This window comes from Notothenia coriiceps, unplaced genomic scaffold, assembly GCF_000735185.1.
Source record: "Notothenia coriiceps isolate Sejong01 unplaced genomic scaffold, NC01 NC01_scaffold00009245, whole genome shotgun sequence".
Lineage (NCBI taxonomy): Eukaryota > Metazoa > Chordata > Actinopteri > Perciformes > Nototheniidae > Notothenia > Notothenia coriiceps.
In genome coordinates, this window is record NW_011341946.1 from 817239 (window position 1) to 843985 (window position 26747).

The following is a 26747-nucleotide window of genomic DNA, read 5'->3' on the forward strand; positions in this document are numbered from 1 at the left end:
CTGCTATAGGTTATAGCGAGCAGCAACTTCCGAGAGCAAGAACTTGCGCTTGGTAACGAGCGCGCGCGCGTCCAAAACTTTGAGATCATGTTGAATAAACCCCAGCTTCCACCATATATATGGCCACCATATCCTTGCATTACTATACCGACCGCATCTTAAGGGCTTCTGCTCCAGCGGCCCGAATTCTTGTCGATATTGGCATGCAGTTTGAAAAAGTGTTGCTGTACGGGTGGACGTATTTTGGCGGGCGCTGTGCGTGAGTGCTGTAGTGCCGCTGCGTTTTCATTCCGCTCGCGCGAACATTTCCCCATCAGCAGGAGCCGTTGTTTGAGGGGTGCTGCCAGTAGAATTTGTCTGTACTGCTCCCTGCTAGCAACAGATTCAAACATACTTTCAGCGGGGTTGTCTGCGTCCATATCGCCTCTCGAACGCAAACCAATTCGAACATAACGGATGACACCGTGCCTTCTTTTTGGAACAAAGTCCTTCCCTTGCTCGTTGTCATGTTGTTTGTGTAGCCACTCCGTATTGTAAATGCCGGGACGGGGCGGCCTGTGTGGGGGGCAAGCTGGGCCCATCCGAGACTACGGGAGCCAAGAGGGACCGCTGGCGGCGATGTCTGAAGAGAAAACCGATTTTCATTAAACAAGTCGCACGTGAACTACAGACCTCAGTTAATCGATAAAATCACGATTTACGCCCAGCCCTAGTTGAAGCAAGTAATGCACAAAACTAGGATCCGCGTACGTCGCCTGGCGCAGCGACCGAGAAGTGAGAGTGAACACATTAGGTCAACCTAATCGAGGATGCTTATTATCCGCAGCTGCCAAAGATCCCCTAGATCTTGTATGATGGACCTTTCAAGCACACACAACACACACACAGCACACACACAGCACACCACACACACACACACACACACAACACACACACACACACCACACACAAGCACACACACACACACCACACACACACACACACGACACCACACACAATCAAATAACCCCCCGCACACACACACACAACACACACCCACACCCATCACACAACCACAGCACACACACAATTGAGAGCATCCCAAGGGCACTGATTATTTCCTAAGTTTAGAAGGGGGGAACATAGTCTAACAACAGTTAGCTTTTGTTAATTTTACTTCGAGCCAAACTTGTGAGACTTGTTTCTGAAATCCCTTTCTCTTAAAGTGAATACATGAAAAATAAAACAATGGAGCTTACCCTAAAACTAACCACTGGTTTGCTTGTCTAACATGGCCTAGTCCAGGCATCCTCAAAGTCCAGACTCCGGTCCGGATCTGGACCGAACCACAACTGTCTCTGGACTCTGAGCAAATTATACTTTTCATATGTATCTGTGTTATCTGCGAGACATCGCCACAACACAACGAGTCAAAATTCTCCGCTATGTCCACTGCAAACAGCGCTCTGCATGTCCGACTGTTCCACTGTCTGTGTGTGTCTGTAAACGCATTGGTCCAATCACATTCAGCATCCCGTCACCGTTTTTTCCCCACCAACAGTCTGCGAATCAGAGGCACAGTAGGGCGGGTCTTCGCGGAATGCGGGTGGGAAAAATGCGTGTGTCGTAAAAAAAGAAGTCAGAGCGAGAGTTAACAGCTCATCTAGTTGCATCTGTACTTTAGCTAGTAGCCTAGTTTCACCTACTGGGGTGGCCTGGGGGGGCAACTGCTATCCTGAAAATAGGCCTTGCCACCCCAGTTGGCAGATTTGTTTTGAAAGAAAAGTTGTGGCTCATCGGACATTTATGAGAGAAAATCTCTAATGTCCGAGTGCAAGTGAATGCAGCACAAGACGCACGTCTTGTAGCCCCTCCCCCGGCGCAAGTGTGGAAATATGATTGGCGGCGATTTCATTTGAACGGNAATGGCTCGTGCACATCATCATCTCTTACCTGGCTGATGTGATGAACGCCTTGCGGCAAAGCAGTGGCCAAAGGCACCTCAGCAATGCTGATGGAGGGGAGAAGAGGAAGGCCCAATGGAGGTGGACTCGGACTGGGTGGAGGAACTTGCAGTAGAAAGAGGATGATTCCCAGGCAGAGGACTCTGTATGATCTTATCCTTTATGTCTCCCCTTCATGTCTATTCCTGTTGAAATAGGGCCCATGTTGTAACGGCCAACAAAATAGAAAAGCCATATTATAATATTATTATTATACATAAAGTCTGCTAACTGATCTAGGGAATATACACACACTAGGCACATGGGCGGTATGATTTTTTTTCATACCGTCATACCTTGCTGACATCATACCGTGGGTATACGCGTATATGACGGGTATCAGTCCCAATTTAAGCGGTGGGTAATTTCTCCCCAAAAATTTTTTTACTCACTATATCAACAGCTCCACCAAAATAATTTTCCTACCAGCCGCCACTGACGGTATGACTTGGGTCGACTTGAGTGAGGTGGCGTTCGGCGGCAAATAGATGTTTCGAACGGTATATTATATGTTCGGTGTAAAATGCAGCCCGAGCCGGTAGACGCTCGCAAAGTGCCGCGACGTGCGCGCAAGTGCAAAACAAGGGCTGCATACATGACACATTGTGCAAATGGCACATTTTGTAGAGTTTGTAGATGTCCGACGTTGTTTCCATAGTGAGCTAAGTTAACAATATATCATCATACATAAACATTTTCCGGGAGTAAATACTTGACTTATTGAATAAAGTTTGCTATATTCACTAACTAGTTTGGCAATATTATTCCGTGCATGTGTTAAAAACCTTATTTCCATTTGATTCATTGGATTACTCGCGTGAATGTTTAGCACGTAAATGCTTTCGTTTTTAAAACCGTCCGACCTCGACTACAAAACCATCAACCAGTTGCATAGGATTAAAACATGTCAACACTCACTCACCCCGTCTTAAACATTCCCAAAGAAGTGCCTCTGTCTCTCGTTGTGCTGGATGAAGTCACTGGCGACGAGTAAACCCAAAATAGTCCCAAACAGGCGCAGAGGCATTTTTCTTTTTTACTAGTTGTCCGAGTTCGGGGCCGGCAAACGCTGCCGCCATCTTGCTCAGCTCAGCTCTGTGCTGAGCTCTGAGAGCGGGAAAGACGGACTGCCCTCCCCTGCCCTCTGCTGGCGCGTGCTGTGCATTACAACCAATGTCGTCCCTGTCAAAACTCCGTGTCAGTGTAATAGAATGAAACGGATCTGTGATTTGGCGCACAGTCTGTGACGTCACGGTATTGAAAATCATACCGACGGTATTTCCAAATACCCTGGTATACCGTAATACCGTCATACCGCCCAAGCCTAACACACACTGCAAAATGTTAAACCTGGTGCAAACCATTTGCCCCAGAATGCTGTCATGTTCCTGCTGCGGTTGAACTTGAAAGTCCATCTGGTTGAGGTGCATAGTATGTGTCCCAGTTGACCTAATGGGACTGTCCAGCAGAATGTAAACTAAACAACAAATGAACTAGAATTGGTTTTCACATTTTCTTTAACCAGATGCAAGGAATCCAGCTTGACCTAAATTGAAACAACACATGTTAATATGTGTGTCTTTGTTTGACAGGATGAAGACTCCCTTTGCAACAAACTCTGCACCTTCACCATAACTCAGAAGGAGTTCATGAACCAGCACTGGTAAAGAAACGTTTATTGCTACCTGTGATGTTTGTCTTATTCCTTGATGAGACCAGACTTTCTTTAATCATGGTAAGGGGTTTTTAGCAGGTTATAGATGTATTGGTACAAACTGTAAGGCTGTTGCACCTTAAAATAGATGTGCCTTGAACCCTAAATAACTTGGATTGAAAAGGGCTTTAAAGCATACTTAACATAGATTTACATCAATCCAAGTAGTCGTTTGTATTGGTGAAACTCCTTTATGTAGAAATATGCCGGCAGCACTAAAGCATCTACATTTTGTATGCACTATAAACAGCCTTGTGGTGCCTTTTTTATCCTGCAGGTACCACTGTCACACCTGTAAGATGGTGGATGGGGTAGGTGTGTGCACAGTGTGCGCCAAGGTCTGTCACAAAGACCATGAGATCTCCTATGCCAAATATGGCTCTTTCTTCTGTGACTGCGGTGCCAAAGAGGATGGCAGCTGCCAGGTGAGACCGAATACCTCAGGTCATCATGGGAAGAGAACAACAGCGGTAACTTGGCTTGCAAGTCATTCCCCCATTGACTTCCATCCCGTCATTTCATTTTGTCAGGGTTATAGCTAGCCCACACATGTGGCCAGAACAGGAAGAATCATGTTGCAAATGTTTGTCTACCTTTTGTTAACTGAAAAGGCCAGCTAGTTATTCTTATGTAATGCATGTGATGATAAAACAAACCATCAACATCATTTTACCTTCAGTTTACTGTTAGTTTGAAGTATTCTTTCTTTGTCTTAGTTCATTTATTCTGAGTCAGTCTTGTGTTTACAGTACAATGGCTCATATTTTTCTTCAATACGATTTAATAAATTATCAGTTTTCTTGTCAATCTATGATTTCTGGTTACCAGTTTAGATATAGTGTGTCTTGAACCAAAAGAATATCTCTGCCATCCTTTTGACTAACTATATACTCCACAATGTGGAGGAGCTAGCAAAGTGAAAAACAAAAGCAGGTTATTGTAATTGTAAGGAAGCTAAACAAAGATGTTAGCTGTCATATTAAGTTGTATAAGCATGCACATGTTACCAAAGTTGCTGTTCTCACTGCTCTACTTTGTGTTATATCATCCACAGGCGCTGGTCAAGCGCAGCCCCAGCAGCGGCATGAGCTCCACCCTCAAAGAGTCTTCTGCGTTCCAGAGTGACCTACGGATGCCTGACAGTGCGATCCGCCAACAGAACGCCTCACCCTCCGACAAAGGCAAGGTCACAATCTGTGACGGCAAACCTGGTGATGAAGACAGACCTAAGAAGAGCAGCGTGTGCAAGAGCATCGAGGGCTGCCAGGAAGAGCTAGTGACACAAGTGGTGAGAGAGAATGTGTTTATCGCTCTAAATGTATCAGTGTCTCTATCTGTTATACAAATAAGAGGACTGCACATTATTGCATTCCTAAAAGCAGTGATATTTAAACACATTTTTTTATTTACTGCACATTTTGTGGCTCAAGAAGTTGGCTCTTTCTCCACAACAGATGGGATCATCCACTGCAGCAGTCATACTAGAGATGCTCATGTTTCTCATGGAAGCCATCCAGACCAACTTCCAGCAGGCGTCAGCAGTGGGAAGCAGCAGCCGGGCTCAGCAGGCACTCAACGAACTGCACACTCAGGACAAAGCTGTGGAGATGACTGACCAGTTAATGGTAAGAAGCTGTACAGTTTGGAGGGGTTTAAGAAAAATACTTAATTCCTTAATTTGCGATTATTCCTGTAAATCGGAAACATCATTTATTGAATTTTTGTTTTAATTGCTGCACCTTTCTTCAGGTGCCCACCCTCGGCTCTCAGGAAGGGGCTTTTGAGAATGTGAGGATGAACTACAGTGGTGACCAGGGACAAACAATACGCCAACTCATCAGTGCACACGTCCTGCGTCGTGTTGCTATGTGTGTCCTGTCTTCACCCCACGGACGCCGCCAGCACCTGGCAGTCAGCCATGAGAAGGGAAAGGTAAGCTTCACAAACCAAACACATTTTATTTTACAATAATATTAATAATGAAGGAAAACTGGACAATTTAATTGAGATCTTGATTTGAAAACCACAGATTCTTTGTTTTTATGTTTTTGTACAGCAGATCAAGATTATTCAAAAATACTTTTAATCAAGTGAACGTACTGTAGACATTGACCTATTATTTAGCATATAATAAATAAAAAAAGATTTTCTATGGGGTTGAGATCTGGAGACTGGCTAGGCCACTCCAGGACCTTGAAATGCTTCTTACGAAGCCACTCCTTCGTTGCCCGGGCGGTGTGTTTGGGATCATTGTCATGCTGAAAGACCCAGCCACGTTTCATCTTCAATGCCCTTGCTGATGGAAGGAGGTTGTCACTCAAAATCTCACGATACATGGCCCCATTCATTCTTTCCTTTACACGGATCAGTCGTCCTGGTCCCTTTGCAGAAAAACAGCCCCAAAGCATGATGTTTCCACCCCCATGTTTCACAGTAGGTATGGTGTTCTTTGGATGCAACTCAGCAGTCTTTCTCCTCCAAACACGTCTAGTTGAGTTTTTACCAAAAAGTTCTATTTTGGTTTCATCTGACCATATGACATTCTCCCAATCCTCTTCTGGATCATCTAAATGCTCTCTAGCAAACTTCAGACGGGCCTGGACATGTACTGGCTTAAGCAGGGGGACACGTCTGGCACTGCAGGATTTGAGTCCCTGGCGGCGTAGTGTGTTACTGATGGTAACCTTTGTTACTTTGGTCCCAGCTCTCTGCAGGTCATTGACTAGGTCCCCCCGTGTGGATCTGGGATTTTTGCTCACCGTTCTTGTGATCATTTTGACCCCACGGGGTGAGATCTTGCGTGGAGCCCCAGATCGAGGGAGATAATCAGTGTTCTTGTATGTCTTCCATTTTCTAATAATTGCTCCCACAGTTGATTTCTTCACACCAAGCTGCTTACCTATTGCAGATTCAGTCTTCCCAGCCTGGTGCAGGTCTACAATTTTGTTTCTGGTGTCGTTTGACAGCTCTTTGGTCTTGGCCATAGTGGAGTTTGGAGTGTGACTGTTTGAGGTTGTGGACAGGTGTCTTTTATACTGATAATGAGTTCAAACAGGTGCCATTAATACAGTTAACAAGTGGAGGACAGAGGAGGCTCTTAAAGAAGAAGTTACAGGTCTGTGAGAGCCAGAAATCTTGTTTGTTTGTAGGTGACCAAATACTTATTTTCCACCATAATTTGCAAATAAATTCTTTAAAAATCAGACAATGTGATTTTCTGGTTTCTTGTTTCTCATTTTGTCTCTCATAGTTGAGGTATACCTAGGATGAAAATTACAGGCCTCATCTTTTTAAGAGGGAGAACTTGCACAATTGGTGGCTGACTAAATACTGTATCTTAATAAATAAAGCAACATACATTTATAATAGAACGTTTATCACTACCCACTTCCAAGTGCAATTCTGTTTTTATCACCAGTCTGTTTTATTTGTTACCCATTAAAAGTATGTTCTCTCTTTACAGATAACGGTCCTGCAGCTGTCCACCCTCCTGAAACAGGCCGACTCCAGCAAGAGGAAGCTGACTCTGACCCGTCTGGCCTCTGCTCCAGTCCCATTCACCGTCCTCAGTCTCACAGGAAACCCTTGTAATGAGGATTACCTCGCTGTGTGCGGCCTCAAGGTCAGAAACAAGCTTCTTTATTATTTACCACTGTTCTATTGTGTTCCTTTCCTGCAAAAACCAAAAAGTGTATGAGAGAAGACCATTACCAAGTTATCCTAGATCATAATAGTAATCTATCTGTATCAATATAGTACATGTCTGAGGAGCTGTTATTATCAATGCAAATCTTAGCCAACAAGTAAGTCTTTTTAATATGAAATACTGCTATATTTGACTGTTCTGCCTTTGTCTCACATTTTTCCAAAGGACTGCCATGTACTCACATTCAGCAGCACAGGCTCTGTGTCCGACCATCTGGTGTTGCACCCACAACTGGCGACTGGCAACTTCATCATCAAAGCTATTTGGTTACCAGGCTCTCAGACAGAACTTGCCATCATCACCGCAGACTTTGTCAAGGTACGGTTTAAAGAAAATAGAATGTTTTTTGTACCTTTTTTTTTTAGTTAAATTATTCAACTATAATTGGTAGTCTGATAATACTCAATTGAATCACAATGACACTTACAGGTGACTATGATTATTCTGCTCTTAAAAACACTTAATATTATTTGTCTCTTTCAATTTCTCTGCCTTGCCAAACAGATTTATGACTTATCAGCGGATGCCCTGAGTCCCATGTACTACTTCCTGCTCCCGAGCTCCAAGATCCGCGATGCTACCTTCCTGTTCAATGAAGAGGGGAAGAACATCATCGTCATCATGTCTTCAGCGGGTTACATGTACACCCAGCTCATGGACGAATCCAGCAGCGCCCAACATGGCCCTTTCTACGTCACCAATGTGTTGGAGATAAACCACGAAGACCTGAAGGTTAGCAGGATGTTGACTTGAGCAATTGAAATATATTGTACACAATGTTTGATTGTTTGTTGAAAGGGTTCACGCATCAGTGCACTGCTTTACTTTTGGGAATGTTCCATTGACTACGTGTTTACATAAATCTTTCAAATCAGTTTTTGAAGTTCTTCGAAATAACATGAAGGTAATAAGGAGATACTTTTTTTCTGTCTGACTCCAGGATAGCAACGGGCAGGTAGCCGGCGGTGGCGTGTCGACTTATTACTCGCACGTGCTTCAGATGCTTTTCTTCAGCTACAGCCAGGGAAAGTCCTTTGCTGCCACAGTGAGCCGCAGCACCTCCGAAGTGCAGAGGCTCTTCCCCATCAACGTCAAAGGGTAACCCTTCTTCCACACTTAACACGCATTCTCAACCTCCCTGTTACTGCACTAGGTCTGGGATATGTTATCAGTACCTTGGTGAGCTAACTTTATCTCCTCTCTATCTTGCCCTCCTGCCTTCTTCAGCTCTAATGGCGGCAGCAGTAAGATCTCTCCTGCTCTGTGCCAGTGGTCTGAAGTCATGAACCACCCGGGACTGGTGTGCTGCGTGCAGCAGACTACAGGCATACCGCTTGTCATCATGATCAAGCCAGACACCTTCCTCATCCAAGAGATTAAAACTCTGCCAGCCAAAGCTAAGGTAAGGGCCACTTACTGTACTATTCAGCGACCTGTATAGTGGGAAAAGGAACACCCATTTTTATAGAAAAATGCTAGAAAAGCTTCATGTCCCTGTTGAAGTTTGAAATACCTATTTTTAAAAAGCTTTTTTTCTTATGAAAAATGCTTTTTAAATGCAATACATACTATGTCATAACAATTCATTCATTAAAGTTAACAGTACCATTTTTAAGTGGTTGCATTTCTCAGGTTTACATAAATAAATGTTCTCTCTTCCCCAGATTCAAGATATGGTCGCTATCCGCCACACTGCCAGTAATGAGCAGCAGCGTACGACCATGATTCTTCTCTGTGAGGACGGAAGCCTGCGAATCTACATGGCCAATGTGGACAACACCTCCTACTGGCTCCAGCCCTCGCTGCAGCCCAGCTGTGGCATCAGTATCATGAAGCCGGTCCGCAAGCGCAAAGCTGCTGCTACTAGTGAGTAGAAAGGGCAAATATATGATACATACACTCTGAGCATACAAGTGTGATCACTACCCTTGAACAATGGCTGGTTTTATGCTAAAATAACTGCTTAACCACAGTTGTCATTTAAATCGTTAACTTTAAGCTCAGATCAAGGATTTTTCCTACACAATTGTAATGTACAGATTTGCTTTCAGCTACCCGGACCTCCAGTCAGATGACCTTCCCTGTGGACTTCTTTGAACACAACCAGCAGCTGACAGAGGTGGAGTTTGGTGGCAATGACTTGCTGCAGGTCTACAATGGACAGCAGATCAAACACAGGCTCAACTCCACTGGCATGTATGTGGCCAACACAAAGGTATGCACATTTAATAAAATAATGCTGCCATGCATGCATCTATTTTATGCTAGTTTAGATTACTTTTGGTAGTTTTAACTGTTATACAAATTACTTTAACCAACAATATTGCCATGTTTCCGTCTAGCCTGGGGGATTCACTGTGGAAGCGGTCAACAACAACAGTTCGATGGTGATGACGGGCATGCGGGTGCAGGTGGGCACTCAGGCCATTGAGAGGGCTCCATCCTATGTGGAGGTCTTTGGCCGCACCATGCAGATAAACCTGACCAGAGCCCGCTGGTTTGATGTCCCCTTCACCAGAGAGGAGGCCCTGCAGGCAGACAAGAAGCTGTCCATATTCAGTAAGTGCACACTTGTTCTTGGTACAGCACATCAGTTTATATCCATTTATGTGAAATACATATTCATTGATAAAGGCTTTTTACCCTAAAGGAACATCCTTTCTCTCTGAACTTGCAGAACGTTAAAAATAATTATCCTAAAGCATTTTATGCAATAGCTTACCTCTAAGCAATATAATGAGTATACAAATAAATATATATATTCATCTCGGAGCTGTACCTCTACCTTGTTTGACACGTGAACTGCTGCAGACTCTTATAACCCATCTGCTAATGTACCTTAATCTTCCTGTTCTTTTGAAAGTTGGAGCATCGGTTGACCCAGCCGGAGTCACAATGCTCGATTCAATCAAGATCTACGGAAAAACCAAAGAGCAGTTCGGCTGGCCGGAGGATGCACCAGAGGACTTCTCCTCCGCCTCGGCTAACAACGTCTGCAGTCCCAACCTGAACCAGGGCAACGGCACCACTGATGGGGACATCGCCACGCCGACCACCACCAGCGGCACTGTGCTGGAGAGGTATGAGCTTCACTTCAAGGTTTTCACAGTCAACACAAGATGTTGCTGTTTACATTTCTCCATCCACTTTGAAATGCCCTAGTTTTAGTCACTTTTATCAAAACTACCTTTTATCTTTACGATTAGATATTACTTTGAATATGTCTATCTGTTTCACTCCCTCTGGGTATTATTGCTTTATGATCATATTAGATGGTTATCTGATATAAGCTTGTATGTGATTAAGTTCATTATTCATTTATTTTTGTTGGATTAGCAAAAACATTCCAAACTGCTTCTCAATCTGTTTTCTAGAAAACTCCAAATGTATTCTAAGATGAATAAATGTTATGATAAAAAAAGGATATAGTAGATTGTACCTGTTTCTTCCACTAGCATATGGTTATCCTTCATGAGTCAAGCTCCGTAGTCTTAACACGGGGTTGGGTTCTCTTAGGAGCATTTAGTGCATGGCTATAGTGATGTCATATTTTCTTGCATGCTTCTCGTTTGTTCAATGAATCATTTAATTCCACTTGTTCTTTCTGTGATCCTCACACTTTGTTTTTTGTTCTTTTTCTTTTGCTCCCGAAAATACAATAAAAAGTTGTGAAACTGAGTCCTTATCGACCTTGGACCGGTTAGTAACTGCCCTTCCTCTGCTTGTTTGTATGGTTTGTGCATGTGTGCCAGTGTGTGTGTGTGCATGCCTGAGACTGTGAAAATGCCATGCACCATCTTCTCACTTGTACAACTACACAAATATTTATTTTTCGTGTCAAAATTCTTGCATTCAGTGTTTTAGCATTTAGCGCAGAATGCAACATGCTGATATATTGTTTATTTAAGGCCATATCGCAGTAGGAGATGTGTTGATCCTTTTTTTTTCATTTCAGGTTGGTGGTCAACTCCCTCGAGGCTTTGGAAAGCTGCTTTGCTGTAGGCTCCTCCAGTGAAAAGGTAAATGGTCTTTGTTTCCTTTCAAATAAAAAGCTTTACATCCTGGGAGTGTTGTTGACCATATGAATGTAACTCTGTGTAGGAGAAGAATAAGGTAGCAGCTCTCGAGTTGGCCACTCTACTCCTGTCCATGCCGACCCCTGCTGGTGTGCAGCAGCAAACTAAGGGACTTCTTGCCAGCCTGCACACCAGCAGAACTGCCTACCACAACCACAAGGTAATAAACACAGTCCCGTACACCAATTCAAAATCATGGCATTATCATTTCCCATTTGTATAAGGAAATATCTGTCCTGCAAACTAATTGATATCTGTGTCAGTAATCTGATCGACCCAAAGAAAGAGCAAATCCTTATTTTGTTCAAACTACTATCAGTAAAATACATAATAGACAGTGCTAGGTCATCATTTGTCAATAGTTAATCCAATGGTTATGTTATTTACGAATCTATTTGCTCATCGTCACAAATGCAACACGTATCTGCTCCCTCTCATCAGGATCAATCCTTGCTGAGTAACGCAGTGCAGTGTCTGAATGGCTGCAGCCGTGAGGGCAGGGAGCTCGACCCTGACGTCTTCCAGAGGCTGGTGATCACCGCCCGCTCCATTGCAATCATGAGACCCAACAACCTGGTGCATTTCACAGAAACAAAGCTCTTACACCATGAAGCTGGTAAGAGGTTCATCTGTTTGTGACAAGGCCACTGAAGCCCAATGTATGTGTTAAATGTTTCTATTTGTTGCACCATTACACTCAAGATGATAGAGAATGCTCTGCTGGTTAGACACTTTAAGTGGCTTTGGAGCTAAATTACCTAAAAGTTTCATTTTCTGTTCTTCTAAACCTAGAAATGACAGAAGATGGGCAAAAACCAATGGATGGGGAGAACAGTAATTTCATCACACAGCTGATAAATAACTTCTGGAAGCTCCATTCCCAAAAGCCAAAGAACGCCTTTCTTGCTCCTGCCTGCCTGCCTGGTGAGTTCAGACCTTTGGGACCCCGACAAAGATATCAAGATCATCTTAATAAGGGATGTGATTGTGAAGATGAATAGTCAGCTCACGTTTAAATGTTACCTCGACACATGGCACATAATGTTTGCTTTTTATATAAGTATCAATTAGATTTTTGGTAAAGTATTAGAAAATAAGTTTCTCAGTATGTGAACCTTTTCTTCTCTCTCTTTCTAAGGCCTGACTCACGTGGAAGCAACAGTAAATGCCTTGGTGGACATCATCCATGCATACTGCACATGTGAACTGGATTACATAAACGTTGCATCAAAAATCTACATGCAAATGCTTCTGTGCCCAGTAAGTATAGCTCTTAATTTCATAGCAGGAATTATAAGAAATGTTTCATTCAAGGAACATTGAGTATGAATCATGATATATCCTTTACCAGCACAAACAAAAAAACATTTTAGGATCATTTACTGTTATTATTGCATTTGTTAATGCAAGGCTAAACAATGATATCATACACAGGATCTTGAGGAAACAGGAAATTACTTATCACCAGTTTTTTATCGCAATTTTATTTATTTTTTGGGATTTTATCAAATTTCAGGACACATCTGTGAGCTTTGCATGTAAGCAGGCTCTGATCAGAGTGCTTCGACCGAGAAACAAGCGGCGACATGTAACCCTTCCATCGCCCCCACGCTCCAACACACCTATGGGTACGTTTTCACAGCCTTTTTTTATGTAATGCTTTTATGCATATACCCTATCTGTTGTTGTCCAATGCTTGCAAGTGGATCCAGGAAAGTTGATTTCCTTATTTCAGGAGACAAGGATGATGATGACGACGACGATGCGGATGACAAAATGCAGTCATCCGTGCTGACTGGAGGAGATGAGGGCAGACGGGAGAGTCAGGAGCAGAATGAAGTGGATCATGGCGACTTTGAGATGGTAGTGAGTAAATAGGGGCCACATGAGTCTGTGGGTTATATTTGACTCATGATTGTTAATTGGAGCCACATGTCAAGCAAGCCCCCTAACATACTTATTATTTTTCTACATCTTCAGTCGGAGTCCATGGTCCTGGAAACAGCAGATAATCTCAACAATGGAAATCCATCTCCTCTGGAAGCTCTGCTGGCTGGAGCCGAGGGTTTCCCGCCCATGCTGGACATTCCTCCTGATGCAGACGATGAAACTATGGTAGAGCTGGCCATCGCTCTCAGCCTTCAGCAGGAACAACAAGGTTAGCTGCCACACAATCAAACATCAATTATTTACTGAACCCGCCTGGGAGTCCCATTTAAAATCCCATATTGGAGACAGACAGAACTCAACTGTCCAGAAGCTAGAAATCATTAAGGCCTTATGAAAACAGGGAAACACTGAGCTGTGGATAGCAGTTGTTGGAGATAAAACTACCAACACAATGAACACATTTTTAGGTAAAAAGTCATCATTTTGATTCTCCTATAGCTGATTTCTGCTTGGCAAAGTGTAATATCTCACCCTTATACTTCAACCAGTTATAGCCTAATTAACCTAGTTTGAGCCATTGTCTAGCTCAAATGGTAGACCAACTATTTATTAGCTGAAGCATCACTTTTTGGTGAGTGCTTCTAACATATTTCTTCACGTTTTTAGGCAGTAGCAGTAGTGCCCTTGGCCTTCAGAGCCTTGGCTTGTCTGGCCAGGCCCCAAGCTCCTCTTCACTGGATGCTGGCACCCTTTCAGACACCACCGCATCAGGTAAAAAAAACAGCTATATGATCATATGTGATCAACACCAAGCTTTCTATTTATATCTGCCAGGTCACAGTGGCTAATAAATCCTTAACATCAGACATTAAACCAATTTCTCTTAGCTAGCATTTTAATTCAAGTTGCCAAAATGACCACATATGATATTCCAAAATCAAGCACATTACCAAATATTTGGCACATTGTGATGTCTTGATTGAGTATTTAAATAGTCACTATTAATAGGATAATGCCCAAATGATGTTCAACTGGAAAAAGACGCATGAATGGCACTTTCAATGTACTGCGTGCTTTATTACATTGTTGCACATCTATAAACTGATATCATGTATCCTGGCCAGATTACTGCGGTGTGTTTACTGTTGCAGCCATTGCTTTGATTTCAGCCCCGGCATCTGATGATGAGGGGAGCACTGCGGCCACTGATGGCTCCACACTGAGGACGTCTCCGGCAGAGCATGGCGGCAGCGTGGGCTCAGAGAGCGGAGGCTCTGCAATTGACTCGGTGGCGGGGGAGCACAGCGGTGGGTGATGGCACAACAGACACGCATATTTTCAATGCCAGCCTGATATTCAAAATGGTATACATGCATGTCTGAAATCAGAACATAAAGTATCTATAAACCAAAAGGATATCAGTCTGTATACGATTTTTACATTTGACAAGATTTGACATGTTTTACTTTAGTTTAAAGAGGTCAATTATAATGACATTCATCTGGTTAAACTCCAACCTCTATCAACATTCTGAATACACTATTTTAGATGATCATACATGGTACAGTGTCCAACATTTCCTTCCCTCACACCTCAATTTGATGTTTTGATAACTTGAAACTAAAGTGTGTGTGTGTGTCTGTGTACACAGTGTCAGGACGCAGTAGTGCATACGGGGACACAACAGTAGAGGGCCACCCTGCCGGTCCAGGCAGTGTGAGCTCCAGCACCGGAGCCATCAGCACCACCACAGCCCAGCAGGAGGGCGAAGGCTCAGAGGGAGAAGGAGAGACGGAAGGAGACATCCACACAAGCAACAGGTCAGACATCCTGATAGCTTAGCACAATTTATCATTAAAAAGGACGTCTCAAATTGACACCGTATCTCTCTACTATCCAAAGCCAATACCATGACCGCAGAAGAAAATAGATTTGGGAATATATTGGCTTTTAGGGTGGAATAGATTGTCATTAAAAAAATAACACATTAAGTTTAAAATAGTCTCCTCAGTTGTAAAGGAAACAAATGTTTTACTGTTTTATTTTGTGTTTCTTGTCAGGCTCCACATGGTTCGTCTTATGCTACTGGAGCGCTTGCTTCAGCATCTTTCTCAGCTCCACAACGTAGGCGGAGTCCAAGCCATCCCTTACATGCAGGTCATCCTCATGTTGACCTCTGACCTGGATGGTGAGGATGAAAAGGATAAGGGCGCCTTGGATGAGCTGCTAGCACAGCTCATTGCTGAGCTCTCCATGCACAAGAAGGTAAGTCTCCTTGTGATGAATCCTGTTTTCCATGTCGTCGTTGTTTTACTTAATCCATATTATTCCTCTGCAGGACGTTTCCAAGAAGAATGAGCGCAGTTCCATCAATGAAGTTCACCTGGTCATCATGAGGCTGCTCAGCGTCTTCATGTCTCGCACCAAGTCTGTCTCCAAATCCTCTTCTGAGGTACATCCTCTTTACTTTCTTAATACAGTTTGGATTTCCCTCAAAGCCACCCGTTACATTTCTCTTAGAATATAATAATATTAACAACATGTACATTTAAAGAATGTTGGAGGCACCATTTTATTTAGTTAAAAAACACAAGTAAGACATCATGGTTTGTTCAAAGTAAATGGAAGTATCCATAGAAGGTATTTGCGTGACTCGAGCATCCTTTTCTATGTTACTAAATGTCTTCTTTTCTTTGGAGCCTTTTTTACCCCTGTCTCTTCAAAACTCAAACCATGTTGTTTGTACATTGTACTTCATAATGGATGCCTCCTCTTTCTCTCTTCCAGTCATCCTCGCTTATTTCGAACGCCACAGCGACGGCCTTGCTCAGCCTTGGGTCCATTGACTACTGTCTCCATGTGCTCAAATCACTCCTGGACTACTGGAAGAGCCAACAGGGCGAAGAAGAGCCTGCGACAACCAGCCAGCTCCTCCGCCCACACACAGCCTCCTCTCCCCCCGACATGAGCCCTTTCTTCCTGCGCCAATACGTCAAGGTAACAGATCGTTACATTTGAACAAGTTGTGGGTTTTGTACAAGGAATGTTCATTTAAACTTGTTATGTTGCTCCTCCCATTAGGGACATGCGGCTGATGTGTTTGAAGCTTACTCCCAGCTATTGACTGAAATGGTGCTCCGGCTGCCATATCAGATCAAGAAGATAGCTGACACCAACCCACGCATCCCACCTCCTGTCTTTGACAATTCCTGGTTTTACTATCTGTCGGAAGTAAGACATTGAGTGAAAATGACTTGTGTGCTTTTCCTTTTCAACCTCTGTCTTCACTTAAGACACAGATACAGCCTCTAACCCCGTCTCCCTTTTCCCTTTCAGTATCTGATGATTCAACAGACACCATTCGTCAGGAGGCAAGTCAGAAAGCTGCTGTTGTTTATCTGCGGCTCAAAGGAAAAATACCGCCAGCTGAGGGATCTGCACACTCTTGACTCCCATGTGCGCAGCATCAAGAAGCTCCTGGAGGAGCAGGGCATCTTCCTCCGTGCTGGTGTGGTCACAGCCACTTCTGGCTCAGCTCTGCAGTACGACACACTCATCAATCTGGTAAGTGAATCACACATTTTTATTAAGATACCTCAAAAAGAGCCTCTTTGTATAATTCATATTACATTTGTTCTGTTTGAGTCTGTGATGCTGCGGTCAGCTCCTTTAGGGTTAGAAATGTGTGTAGCTTTCTGTGTTTAAGTTGAACTCTCTTTTCTTGGTGCAGATGGAACATCTGAAAGCTTGTGCTGAAATTGCCACTCAGAGGACGATCAACTGGCAGAAGTTCTGCATGAAGGACGACTGTAGGTGTTTTCAGATCAGCTTTTGTGACTATTAACAACTTTTAAGGGCAGTGTTTTTAATGGGTTGTTTTTCTTTTCTGTCCAGCTGTGTTGTACTTCCTGCTTCAAGTCAGCTTCCTAGTGGATGAGGGCGTGTCCCCTGTTCTTTTGCAACTGCTCTCCTGTGCCCTGTGTGGCAGTAAGGTGCTGGCCAGTTCCTCCTCCTCCTCATCTTCATCATTCTCAGGAGGAGGCTCCAGTAGTGCTGGACAGGCAGGAACTTCTCAGTCCTCTCAAAGCAAGTCCTCCAGTAAAAAGAGCAAAAAAGAGGACAAGGAGAAAGACAAAGAGGGTAAGACACGTTCAGAGACTTCTTCATATTTCCTTCCAGGTGCATTATGCTCAACCCCCCCAACGGTTCTGTCTTTTTCTTGACTGTTCTCTTTTGGACTGTCCACAGGTGAGGGGGTTGGCAGCCAGGAGGATCAGCTGTGCATGGCTCTGGTCAGTCAGCTCAACAAGTTTGCAGACAAGGAGACACTGATCCAGTTCTTGCGCTGCTTCCTGCTGGAGTCAAACTCCTCTGCTGTGCGCTGGCAAGCTCACTGCCTGGCTCTTCATATCTACAGGTACTTTACATCTAAATGATTGAGGCGTAGACTAACAGCTAGGTGTAGTCCCAAGCTTAAGCAAACCTAGTTTACACAAGACAGCCTCTTTATTTGCTTTCTTTTACATTTAGACTGTCTCGACCTGTTTCTAGACTATTGTAATTAAGCATTAGTTCCCATGAACATACTATCGAAAGATGTAAGCTTAAATCATTTGTAAATGGTGACATAACATCCTTGATATGTTTCTATAGGAACTCCAGCAAATCTCAGCAGGACCTGCTGCTCGAACTGACCTGGGCCATCTGGCCTGAGCTGCCTGCATATGGCCGCAAAGCTGCTCAGTTTGTTGACCTGCTTGGATACTTCTCTCTGAAAACCCCACAGACGGAGAAGAAGGTTTGTCAGAAGGCCTCCCACTCGTTTTTTGTACAGATAGTATAAAATGAGTTATTCGTGAGCCTTGTATCGCGGTCTGGTCTTTACCCATTGTTCACAATAATTGTTTTCTACTTGTGCAATAAATAGTTTGCAGACTGTATCCATGATATATTGCTTAACACTTCTTATCCTATCTGTGTAAACCTTTTTGACATTTGGCAAAAAAAAGGCTTTGGCAATAATAAAGCTTCAAAGTTTATAAAATATATATATATATGTTCTTCCCCAGCTGAAAGAGTATTCCCAAAAAGCTGTGGAAATCCTGAGGGCACAGAACCATATCCTGACGAATCACCCTAACTCCAACATCTACACGTATGTCTTCATGAACATGCTATCTTGTTGCAAGGAAAATAAAGTTCAAGTAGTGGACATCACACACAAACAAACGTATTGACTTGATGCTTTTCTCCTGCAGCACTCTGTCCGGTTTAGTGGAGTTTGATGGATTCTTTCTGGAGAGCGACCCCTGCTTGGTGTGCAACAATCCAGAAGTTCCATTCTCAGTATGTGCAACACAACTTCACTCAATGGACACAATCTCTAGCATAAACTAGTTTAGCAAATATTATCCAAGTGCTTGCTTCTACACAGTTAAAAGTGTGCGCGCTCTAAAGTTAATTTAAACCTAAACAGTCTATTATTGTTTTAAACATTCCCTTGTTTATTCTGTGTTTCCTCCAGAATATAAAGCTGTCATCGATCAAAGTGGACACCCGCTACACCACCACACAGCAGGTTGTCAAGCTCATTGGCAGCCACACCATCAGCAAAGTCACCGTGAAGATTGGTGACCTGAAACGCACCAAGATGGTCCGCACCATCAACCTCTACTACAACAACAGAACGGTCCAGGCTATCGTGGAGCTGAAAAACAAGTACGTTTCAAAAAAGATCTCCCGGCCTTTCTTCTTCCCCTCATTTATTTTTCACTCATGTTCATAACAGTTATTTAAAAGTGAAGTTCTAAAATACAAAGAGTACATATTGGTCACAGTTTCACTTTGATTCATTTGCCTGTATGAAGTAAGGTCTCTTAACTTCACTGTCTGTTTGTAGACCTGCTCGTTGGCACAAAGCCAAGAAAGTCCAGCTGACCCCAGGACAAACCGAGGTGAAGATCGACCTTCCTTTACCCATCGTCGCATCCAACCTGATGATCGAGTTCTCTGATTTTTACGAGAACTACCAGGCCTCCACCGAGACCCTGCAGTGTCCACGCTGCAGCGCCTCTGTGCCGGCCAACCCTGGGGTCTGTGGCAACTGCGGTGAGAACGTGTATCAGTGCCACAAGTGCAGGTGAGCAGCAGGGGTCCTCCGCGTGTCTGAAAGGATTTGGGAAAGTCTGAAATTATTGGAAATATTGAAGATGATTTGTATTTTTAATTGGTGTTTTTTGTCTTTAAGGTCTATCAACTACGATGAAAAAGACCCCTTCCTGTGCAATGCCTGTGGCTTTTGCAAATATGCCAGATTTGACTTCATGCTATATGCTAGACCATGCTGTGCTGTGGATCCCATTGAGAATGAGGAAGACAGGAAAAAGGTAAGCATACTCGTGTGAAATGGAAAGGACTCAACAAAAGGGTTGCCATTCTATCAAATCATCTTGTTTGGTCAAATATACACTCTCCTCTTAGTTTGCTGAGGAAAGCAGATCTGCATCACTTCTTCACTCTGCCTCATGTCATCTTTAATGTGTCCTTTTCCTACAGGCTGTGACCAACATCAACACCCTGCTGGACAAAGCTGACCGGGTCTACCACCAGCTGATGGGCCACCGGCCCCAGTTGGAGAGCCTCCTTTCTAAAGTCAACGAGGCGGCACCAGAAAAACCACAGGTAAGTCACAAGAGGGGCCTGAACAGAACTCATTTAGTCCAATACCAGTCCGATGTTTGATGATAATTAGATCTTTGAATAAAAAAAAGAAAACCCCTTTGTCTTTGGTTATTGTTGAGATTAGACTTTCCCAAATACAATTCAGGAGATATGAATCTTTGAAAGCCTTCGGTTCCATTAGAACATCAGTATTTCATTGCCTTTCTCTAAATCTGTTTCAGAGAACTGCGAAAGATATGACTTTAGGTCACTATAGTAGAAACAGTGTTTTTGTAGACTTTCCAAAGCTTTATCTGAGGAGGTATTTCTTCCCCTGCATTGCCCTCAGGACGACAGTGGAGCCGGTGCAGGACTTGGTACGTCCTCTGCTAATGTGAACAGATACATTCAGCAGCTGGCTCAAGAGTACAGCGGAGACTGCAAGACATCATTTGATGAACTCTCCAAGATTATACAGGTAAGATAGAGAGGAAAAACGGTTTCCTATTTATTTACCAAGGAACAGTTTTTTCCCTCTTCACCTACAGCTCTTGCCTCTGTCTCTGTTTACAGAAAGTGCTTGCCTCTCGTAAAGAGCTCCTGGAGTATGATCTGCAGCAGAGAGAAGCTGCCACCAAGTCGTCCCGCAGCAGCAGCAGCCACCAGCCCACCATCACCGCCAGTCAGTACCGGGCCAACTCCGTGCTGGGCTGCGGCCACACCTCTTCAAACAAGTGCTATGGCTGTGCCTCAGCTGTCACGGGTCACTGTATCACACTGCTTCGTGCTCTGGCCACCAACCCGGCCCTCCGGCAGATCCTGGTCCTCCAGGGTCTCATCCGTGAACTGTTTGAGTATAACCTGCGGCGAGGTACAGCTGCCATGAGGGAGGAGGTGCGGCAGTTGGTCTGTCTCCTCACCAGGTATGTCCCTTCCTCACCTATTGGTTTATTAGGGTTGAATACAAGTTGATACATTTGCATAACTTTTAACTAGTAGCTGAACGTGGTACTCAAGATTGGGTGATGGTTATGGTACCCATCAGCGTGTGGAAGAACACCGCAGATTCACTCTTGGTTTGAAAGTAGCTTTGTCTGCACTGCGTTTGTATGTAAACAGTGTATTGCAGTGATGATTCAACATCACTCTTCTATATTGTCCTGCTTTAGAGATCATCCAGAGGCCACCCAACAGATGAATGACCTCATTATCGCCAAGGTGTCCGCTGCTCTCAAAGGCCACTGGGCCAATCCTGACCTGGTATGTCTCCCTTGGAGTTACATTTAATTAATTAAAATAATTTCTTTTGGTAACGTTTTACTAATGATATCATTTTTTGTTTCCAACAGGTTAGTAATCTGCAGTATGAAATGCTGCTGCTCACAGACTCTATTTCTAAAGAGGGAGGATGCTGGGAGCTACGGTTACGTTGTGGTAAGCCTTTTCTTTTCACTTAGCTATCATAAATCTGAATTCTGTTATCAGGGTTATTTTGTCTGGTTGCCTTTGCGGTCTTTGTCTAACAACATTGTGGTTTTGTTCTCCTTGTAGCCCTCAGTCTGTTCTTGATGTCGGTGAATATAAAGACGCCTGTAGTGGTGGAGAACATCACTCTCATGTGCCTGAGAATCCTGCAGAAGCTGATCAAGCCCCCGGCTGCCACTAGCAAGAAGAACAAGGTACATGTGCCATTCAGCTACTGCTCACTCATACCTCTGCAGTGCTAGCTTGAAGGACTTTGGACCAGTTAGTGATTTAAAACATGGAAATACCAGTCTATTATTGTAAATATATAATTTCTTTATTTTTTAACTACAGCAGTCTAAAAAATGTTAAAAGTTTGTATGTGGTGTAAGTGAGTGTTTCCTTACACCAGTGGTTCCCAACCTGGGGGAATTGTTTCCACTTGCGCTGTCCTTTCATTTCTTCATACAGCGGGAATCCAAATGAATGAATCCTGAGTCCAATAACCATCAGTCACTCCAATAGTGCTCCTTAATTACGCTTTCATCCTCCTTTAACAAAATACTTCACATTCATCCAGTTTGTGACAGTTGTAGCATTTTGAGACTTTGAAACTTCCCCCCCCTGTTCCCTTGTGTTGGGGGGGGGGGGGGTCGCAACTTCCAACAGCAGTCATTTGGGGGGGATTCTTGGGAAAAAAGGTTGGGAACCACTGCCTTACACAACACTATGTTTGCTTTTGGTTATAGGATGCTGCTATTGAGTCTCTAACCACGGTCAGGCCCTACAGTAATGAAATCCACGCCCAGGCCCAGCTCTGGCTCAAGAAGGACCCCAAAGCATCTTATGAAGCCTGGAAGAAGTGTCTCCCAGCAAGATGTAAGTGCCATGTCTGAACAAATATAGCAGTGTAAAAGGATGGTTCTCTTATAGTTTTTCCGTAATAAATCAAACGTAACGATGATAAGCTGATTACTGTTGATTTGACTTGATAACACAGGCCAGGAAAATGTGTCGAAGCCTCAGGGGAAGACTGAGCTGCGCAGGCAGTACCTGTTGGAGAAGTATGTTTGGAAGTGGAAGCAGTTCATGAGGTCCAAAAAAGGTGAAGGCCTCTTCCCTCGCCTGCTCAAACTGAGCCACAACAACTGGCTGCGACAGGTAATACAAACCAAAGTTTTACAGTCCTGTTTCAAGAAATACTAGAGTTCTGCTTGTTCTTATTCGTGTCAAAACTGCACGTGTATATATTTTCTTCAGGAATCAAATGAGCCAGAAATCTGTTTTTAAAATTGAACAAATATATATATCTTCATATTTTACAAACATGTTAAAACATCTTGTTCAAATACAATTGTTTTACTCAAGTTTTTTTTGTTGCAGGTCCTTTTCACACCTGCCACTCAGGCAGCCAGACAGGCAGCCTGCACCATTGTGGAGGCCTTAACCACGATCCCCAGCCGCAAGCAGCAGGTGCTGGACCTTCTCACCAGGTAGGAGCCTCCAACAAAACAACAGCTAGTAAAACAAACATCTCAATATGCAAAATCCAGAAAATGCATTAACTGTTATTCGATTACTCTTAAGATTTCCTTTTCATTGAAAGTCTTTCTATTCATTATGATTGTGATGGAAACATTTTACAGAAATTGCTTTGCTATTGAACTTGCTTCTGAGCCTTATGAAAAGCTTTCAGCATGAAAATGGTTTAGAGCGTGAACGTTTTGACTCAACTTTTGCCCTGACTGTAAAGTGACTCTTTGTGTGTTTGTCTCAGTTACCTGGATGAGCTGAGTGTAGCTGGAGAGTGTGCAGTGGAGTACCTGGGTCTGTACCAGAAGCTGATCAAGCCGACACACTGGAAGGTTTACCTGGCAGCCCGCGGGGTCCTGCCCTACATCGGTAACCTGATCACCAAGGTAATGGCCTGAAAGTTCAAGACAAAATCATTTTAAGCGATGATAAACTCAGCGTTTTGCATAAGTGCCACTGGCTTCCATCAGTTTCATTGTTTTGTTGCAAGGAAATGTATTAAAAATAAGATCTTTCATTTTAAGAACATAACATTCATTCTGTTGCTAGAGTTACCCCTATATTCAGAAAATCTAGCAAAGAACACTGGACCTTATAACTGTATTTATTCTGTTTGCAGGAAATCGCCAACCTGCTGGCTCTGGAGGAGGCCACACTGAGCACAGACCTGCAGCAAGGCTACGCCCTCAAGAGCTTGACTGGTATGTTCAATTTGACATGACTATGCATTTTGTGGTTTAGATGACCATTTAGATATTTTTTTTATTTGAGCCGGAGTTTCTTGAATGTTTTGATGACCTTTTTTGAATAGTTAAATGATTTGTATGTGTTTGGTGCCGCTGCAGGGTTGCTCTCTTCTTTCGTGGAAGTGGAGTCCATCAAGCGGCATTTCAAAAGCCGGCTGGTCGGCACGGTGTTGAACGGCTACCTGTGTCTGAGGAAACTGGTGGTGCAGCGCACGAAGCTCATCGACGAGACTCAGGACATGCTTCTGGAGATGCTGGAGGACATGACAACAGGTCTGCACTGACTCCAGTTCAACACACCTATTTCTTTAACCATCGTTTGGGTTCTGCTGCATGGTTGCTGCTTTTAGTGATTATTTGTTTTGATTCTAACATAAAAGATTAAATAAATCCAATCCAAGTATTTAATTGCTGCTAAGGTAAAGCATGAATTATAAATCCGTTTTTTAACGATTGATTAGTTTCATATGATGTACGTTTTAAAAACATAATGCATCTTGCTGTGTGTTCCTAGGTACTGAGTCTGAAACAAAGGCATTCATGGCAGTGTGCATAGAGACTGCAAAGCGGTACAACCTGGATGACTACAGGACGCCTGTCTTCATTTTTGAGCGACTGTGCAGCATCATCTATCCTGTAAGTTAACTCTAGTCTACTATGTTGCATTTTGAATGCACATTTCATACAGAAAGAAAGAATGTAAGAAAATGTTTTATGGTTCAGTGTTGCTGTATCTTTGTCTCAAGCTTTTGTTTGTTCCTTTGTGTTTAGGAGGAGAATGAGGTGACCGAGTTCTTTGTGACCCTGGAAAAAGATCCTCAGCAGGAGGACTTCCTGCAGGGCCGCATGCCAGGAAACCCCTACAGCAGCAACGAGCCTGGCATCGGCCCCCTGATGAGGGACATCAAGAACAAAATCTGCCAGGACTGCGACCTGGTGGCGCTTCTTGAAGACGACAGTGGCATGGAGGTAAAATGTTTATTTTAGGCTGCTCTAAAAAACAGTCTTCCTTGTTTTAATATGAGCGTTTTATCAAACTCTTAACTATTTGTTACTGAATTCTAAAAGCTGACCTGTTGTTTCCTCTCCCCACAGCTTCTGGTAAACAACAAAATCATTAGCTTGGATCTGTCAGTTGCAGAAGTCTACAAGAAGGTCTGGTGCCCTACAAATGAGGTAAATAATTGGTCATTTTTAGGATTATTTTGCACATTGTCATTAAAGGCTTGCAGTACTCTGGATAGTAATGTAATAATGCAATTCCTACTCCCCCCCAGGGTGAGCCAATGAGGATCATCTATCGAATGAGAGGTCTGCTGGGAGATGCCACTGAGGAGTTCATAGAGTCACTGGACTCGACCACAGGTTAGATTTACACTGTATAATAGTCTAAATATCACATGTATTAATGCTGTTAGCCTATGAGTAAGCCATTAGCCACAGGAACATGCTCTTTGCCATCACAAGTACTCCATACTAGTGTTGCACGGTGTACCGATACTTGAAAGGTACCGCGATACCCTGCCGTTAAAAACGTTACGATTCCTCCGTTTCATTATTATCAGTACTTTAAGAATGACGGGGAAAAGTACTCCGGTGAGAAAGCGCCGCTTTAATAAGAGCCGTGTGTGTTCAGCGCTCTGCTCCCACTCCCTGCACTGCAGTCGTGCCTGCAGTCCCGCCCCTTTCAAGCACGCTCTAAGTCCCCCCCCTCTCTCGTGCATGCGGCCACGCGCTAGCTGCCAGAGCGTGTGGGAAAACTAAACGAGAAGCATGGCTGCAAGTGGGAGTGCAACTGCCGCTGCGCCTCGGCTTGTTGACAAAAAAGACGCCAGAAGCGAAATTTGGAAGTATTTGAGCTATATCTCTGACAGTGAGGGCAAGCCTACGGACACCACGAGGCCTGTCTGTAAGACATGTTTTAGATCCCTGCAAACCAATGGAGCCAACACATCAAACTTGGCTAAGCACCCGCCGACCGGCATCCAGAGCTGTTTAAAGAATTTAAAGTCAGGTTAGCGAATGTGATAGATAACATAATTACATCATGCTCAAGCCCATGCCCTCAAATCTAAGTCAAACAAGTGTAATTTATTTTGTGACAAACGAACGTTTTCGNATACTGAAACTCTTTGGGAAATGTACATGAAAAATAATTAGAGTTTGATGAGATGCCTCATCCCTCGTGCACTTTTCATAAATACCAACAGTGCAGCAGCTTTGTGACAACATGTGTTTCCTCCACAGGTTTTGCTGAAGTTGTTCAGTTACTGTGGGAAGGTGAAGATCAACAGGCAGCAGCTGGTCAAACCAGAGATGAACACACTCAACGTCATGCTGGGAACTCTGAACCTGGTGAGTGTTCACTGACTGTGTAACATTGTGTTGCTTGTTTCATCCATTACATACACATTGTGCAATGTTAACCAGGCTTTTATAATGCAGTTTATCAGTTTCAGGGTTTAAGAAACTTTAAGTTTGACATTTCACAACATTCATCTGCTACTTAGTAATTATTTATCTATTATCTAATATATCATTCCAATAACTTGTATATAGACTCGTATTGCACTATTCCACTTTTTTTCTCTCTTTTTTTAGAACTATTTTTCTTTTGTATTACTTTTAATATAATATGCTTTAATATTGTCTGCTTATCTGTAATATTGTGTTGCATTGTTGGAGAAGCCTGTGACCTAAGATTTTCAACGACATAATTACTCTGTAGCTATGTTAGTTTGACAATAAAGAACCTTGAACCTTGAATGTCCTTTATCCTATCAGGCTTTAGTGGCAGAACAGGAGAGTAAGGACAGTGGTGGAGCCTCCATAGCAGAGCAAGTTCTGAGCATCATGGAAATCATTCTGGACGAAGCCAATGCTGAGATTTCAGAGGACAAGGTAAGACTCTACAGCAGATTCATCTTTGGAGTCAACATTTGAGGCCATCAATATATCAAAGCCTGTACAAATGTA

At 43.4% G+C, this 26747-nt stretch overlaps 2 protein-coding genes across 2 annotated transcripts in view; one reads left to right on the top strand and one right to left on the bottom strand.

Annotated features, from left to right (window-relative positions):
• The window catches only part of LOC104945183 (solute carrier family 2, facilitated glucose transporter member 1), a 653665-nt gene that overhangs the window by 596051 nt on the left and 30867 nt on the right, over window positions 1–26747 (bottom strand). The window lies entirely within an intron of this gene.
• The window catches only part of ubr4 (ubiquitin protein ligase E3 component n-recognin 4), a 64827-nt gene that overhangs the window by 32254 nt on the left and 5826 nt on the right, over window positions 1–26747 (top strand). The window contains 60 exon segments of the mRNA XM_010770817.1: window positions 522–659; window positions 2008–2060; window positions 2062–2088; window positions 3575–3645; window positions 3974–4121; window positions 4751–4984; window positions 5151–5321; window positions 5446–5628; window positions 7160–7318; window positions 7568–7720; window positions 7907–8134; window positions 8343–8500; window positions 8630–8804; window positions 9067–9268; window positions 9454–9617; window positions 9745–9961; window positions 10266–10482; window positions 11358–11421; window positions 11504–11638; window positions 11920–12094; window positions 12271–12402; window positions 12617–12738; window positions 12995–13106; window positions 13214–13344; window positions 13459–13636; window positions 14035–14139; window positions 14538–14675; window positions 15020–15188; window positions 15429–15633; window positions 15707–15820; window positions 16156–16365; window positions 16450–16599; window positions 16705–16932; window positions 17099–17177; window positions 17263–17508; window positions 17617–17785; window positions 18022–18166; window positions 18438–18523; window positions 18627–18714; window positions 18893–19086; window positions 19268–19507; window positions 19616–19754; window positions 19924–20049; window positions 20378–20506; window positions 20602–20951; window positions 21198–21288; window positions 21378–21462; window positions 21580–21707; window positions 22242–22371; window positions 22493–22653; window positions 22876–22985; window positions 23270–23411; window positions 23645–23726; window positions 23871–24044; window positions 24286–24407; window positions 24543–24740; window positions 24867–24947; window positions 25049–25136; window positions 26002–26126; window positions 26556–26672. Coding sequence (XP_010769119.1) covers window positions 522–659; window positions 2008–2060; window positions 2062–2088; window positions 3575–3645; window positions 3974–4121; window positions 4751–4984; window positions 5151–5321; window positions 5446–5628; window positions 7160–7318; window positions 7568–7720; window positions 7907–8134; window positions 8343–8500; window positions 8630–8804; window positions 9067–9268; window positions 9454–9617; window positions 9745–9961; window positions 10266–10482; window positions 11358–11421; window positions 11504–11638; window positions 11920–12094; window positions 12271–12402; window positions 12617–12738; window positions 12995–13106; window positions 13214–13344; window positions 13459–13636; window positions 14035–14139; window positions 14538–14675; window positions 15020–15188; window positions 15429–15633; window positions 15707–15820; window positions 16156–16365; window positions 16450–16599; window positions 16705–16932; window positions 17099–17177; window positions 17263–17508; window positions 17617–17785; window positions 18022–18166; window positions 18438–18523; window positions 18627–18714; window positions 18893–19086; window positions 19268–19507; window positions 19616–19754; window positions 19924–20049; window positions 20378–20506; window positions 20602–20951; window positions 21198–21288; window positions 21378–21462; window positions 21580–21707; window positions 22242–22371; window positions 22493–22653; window positions 22876–22985; window positions 23270–23411; window positions 23645–23726; window positions 23871–24044; window positions 24286–24407; window positions 24543–24740; window positions 24867–24947; window positions 25049–25136; window positions 26002–26126; window positions 26556–26672 — 8891 coding nt within the window.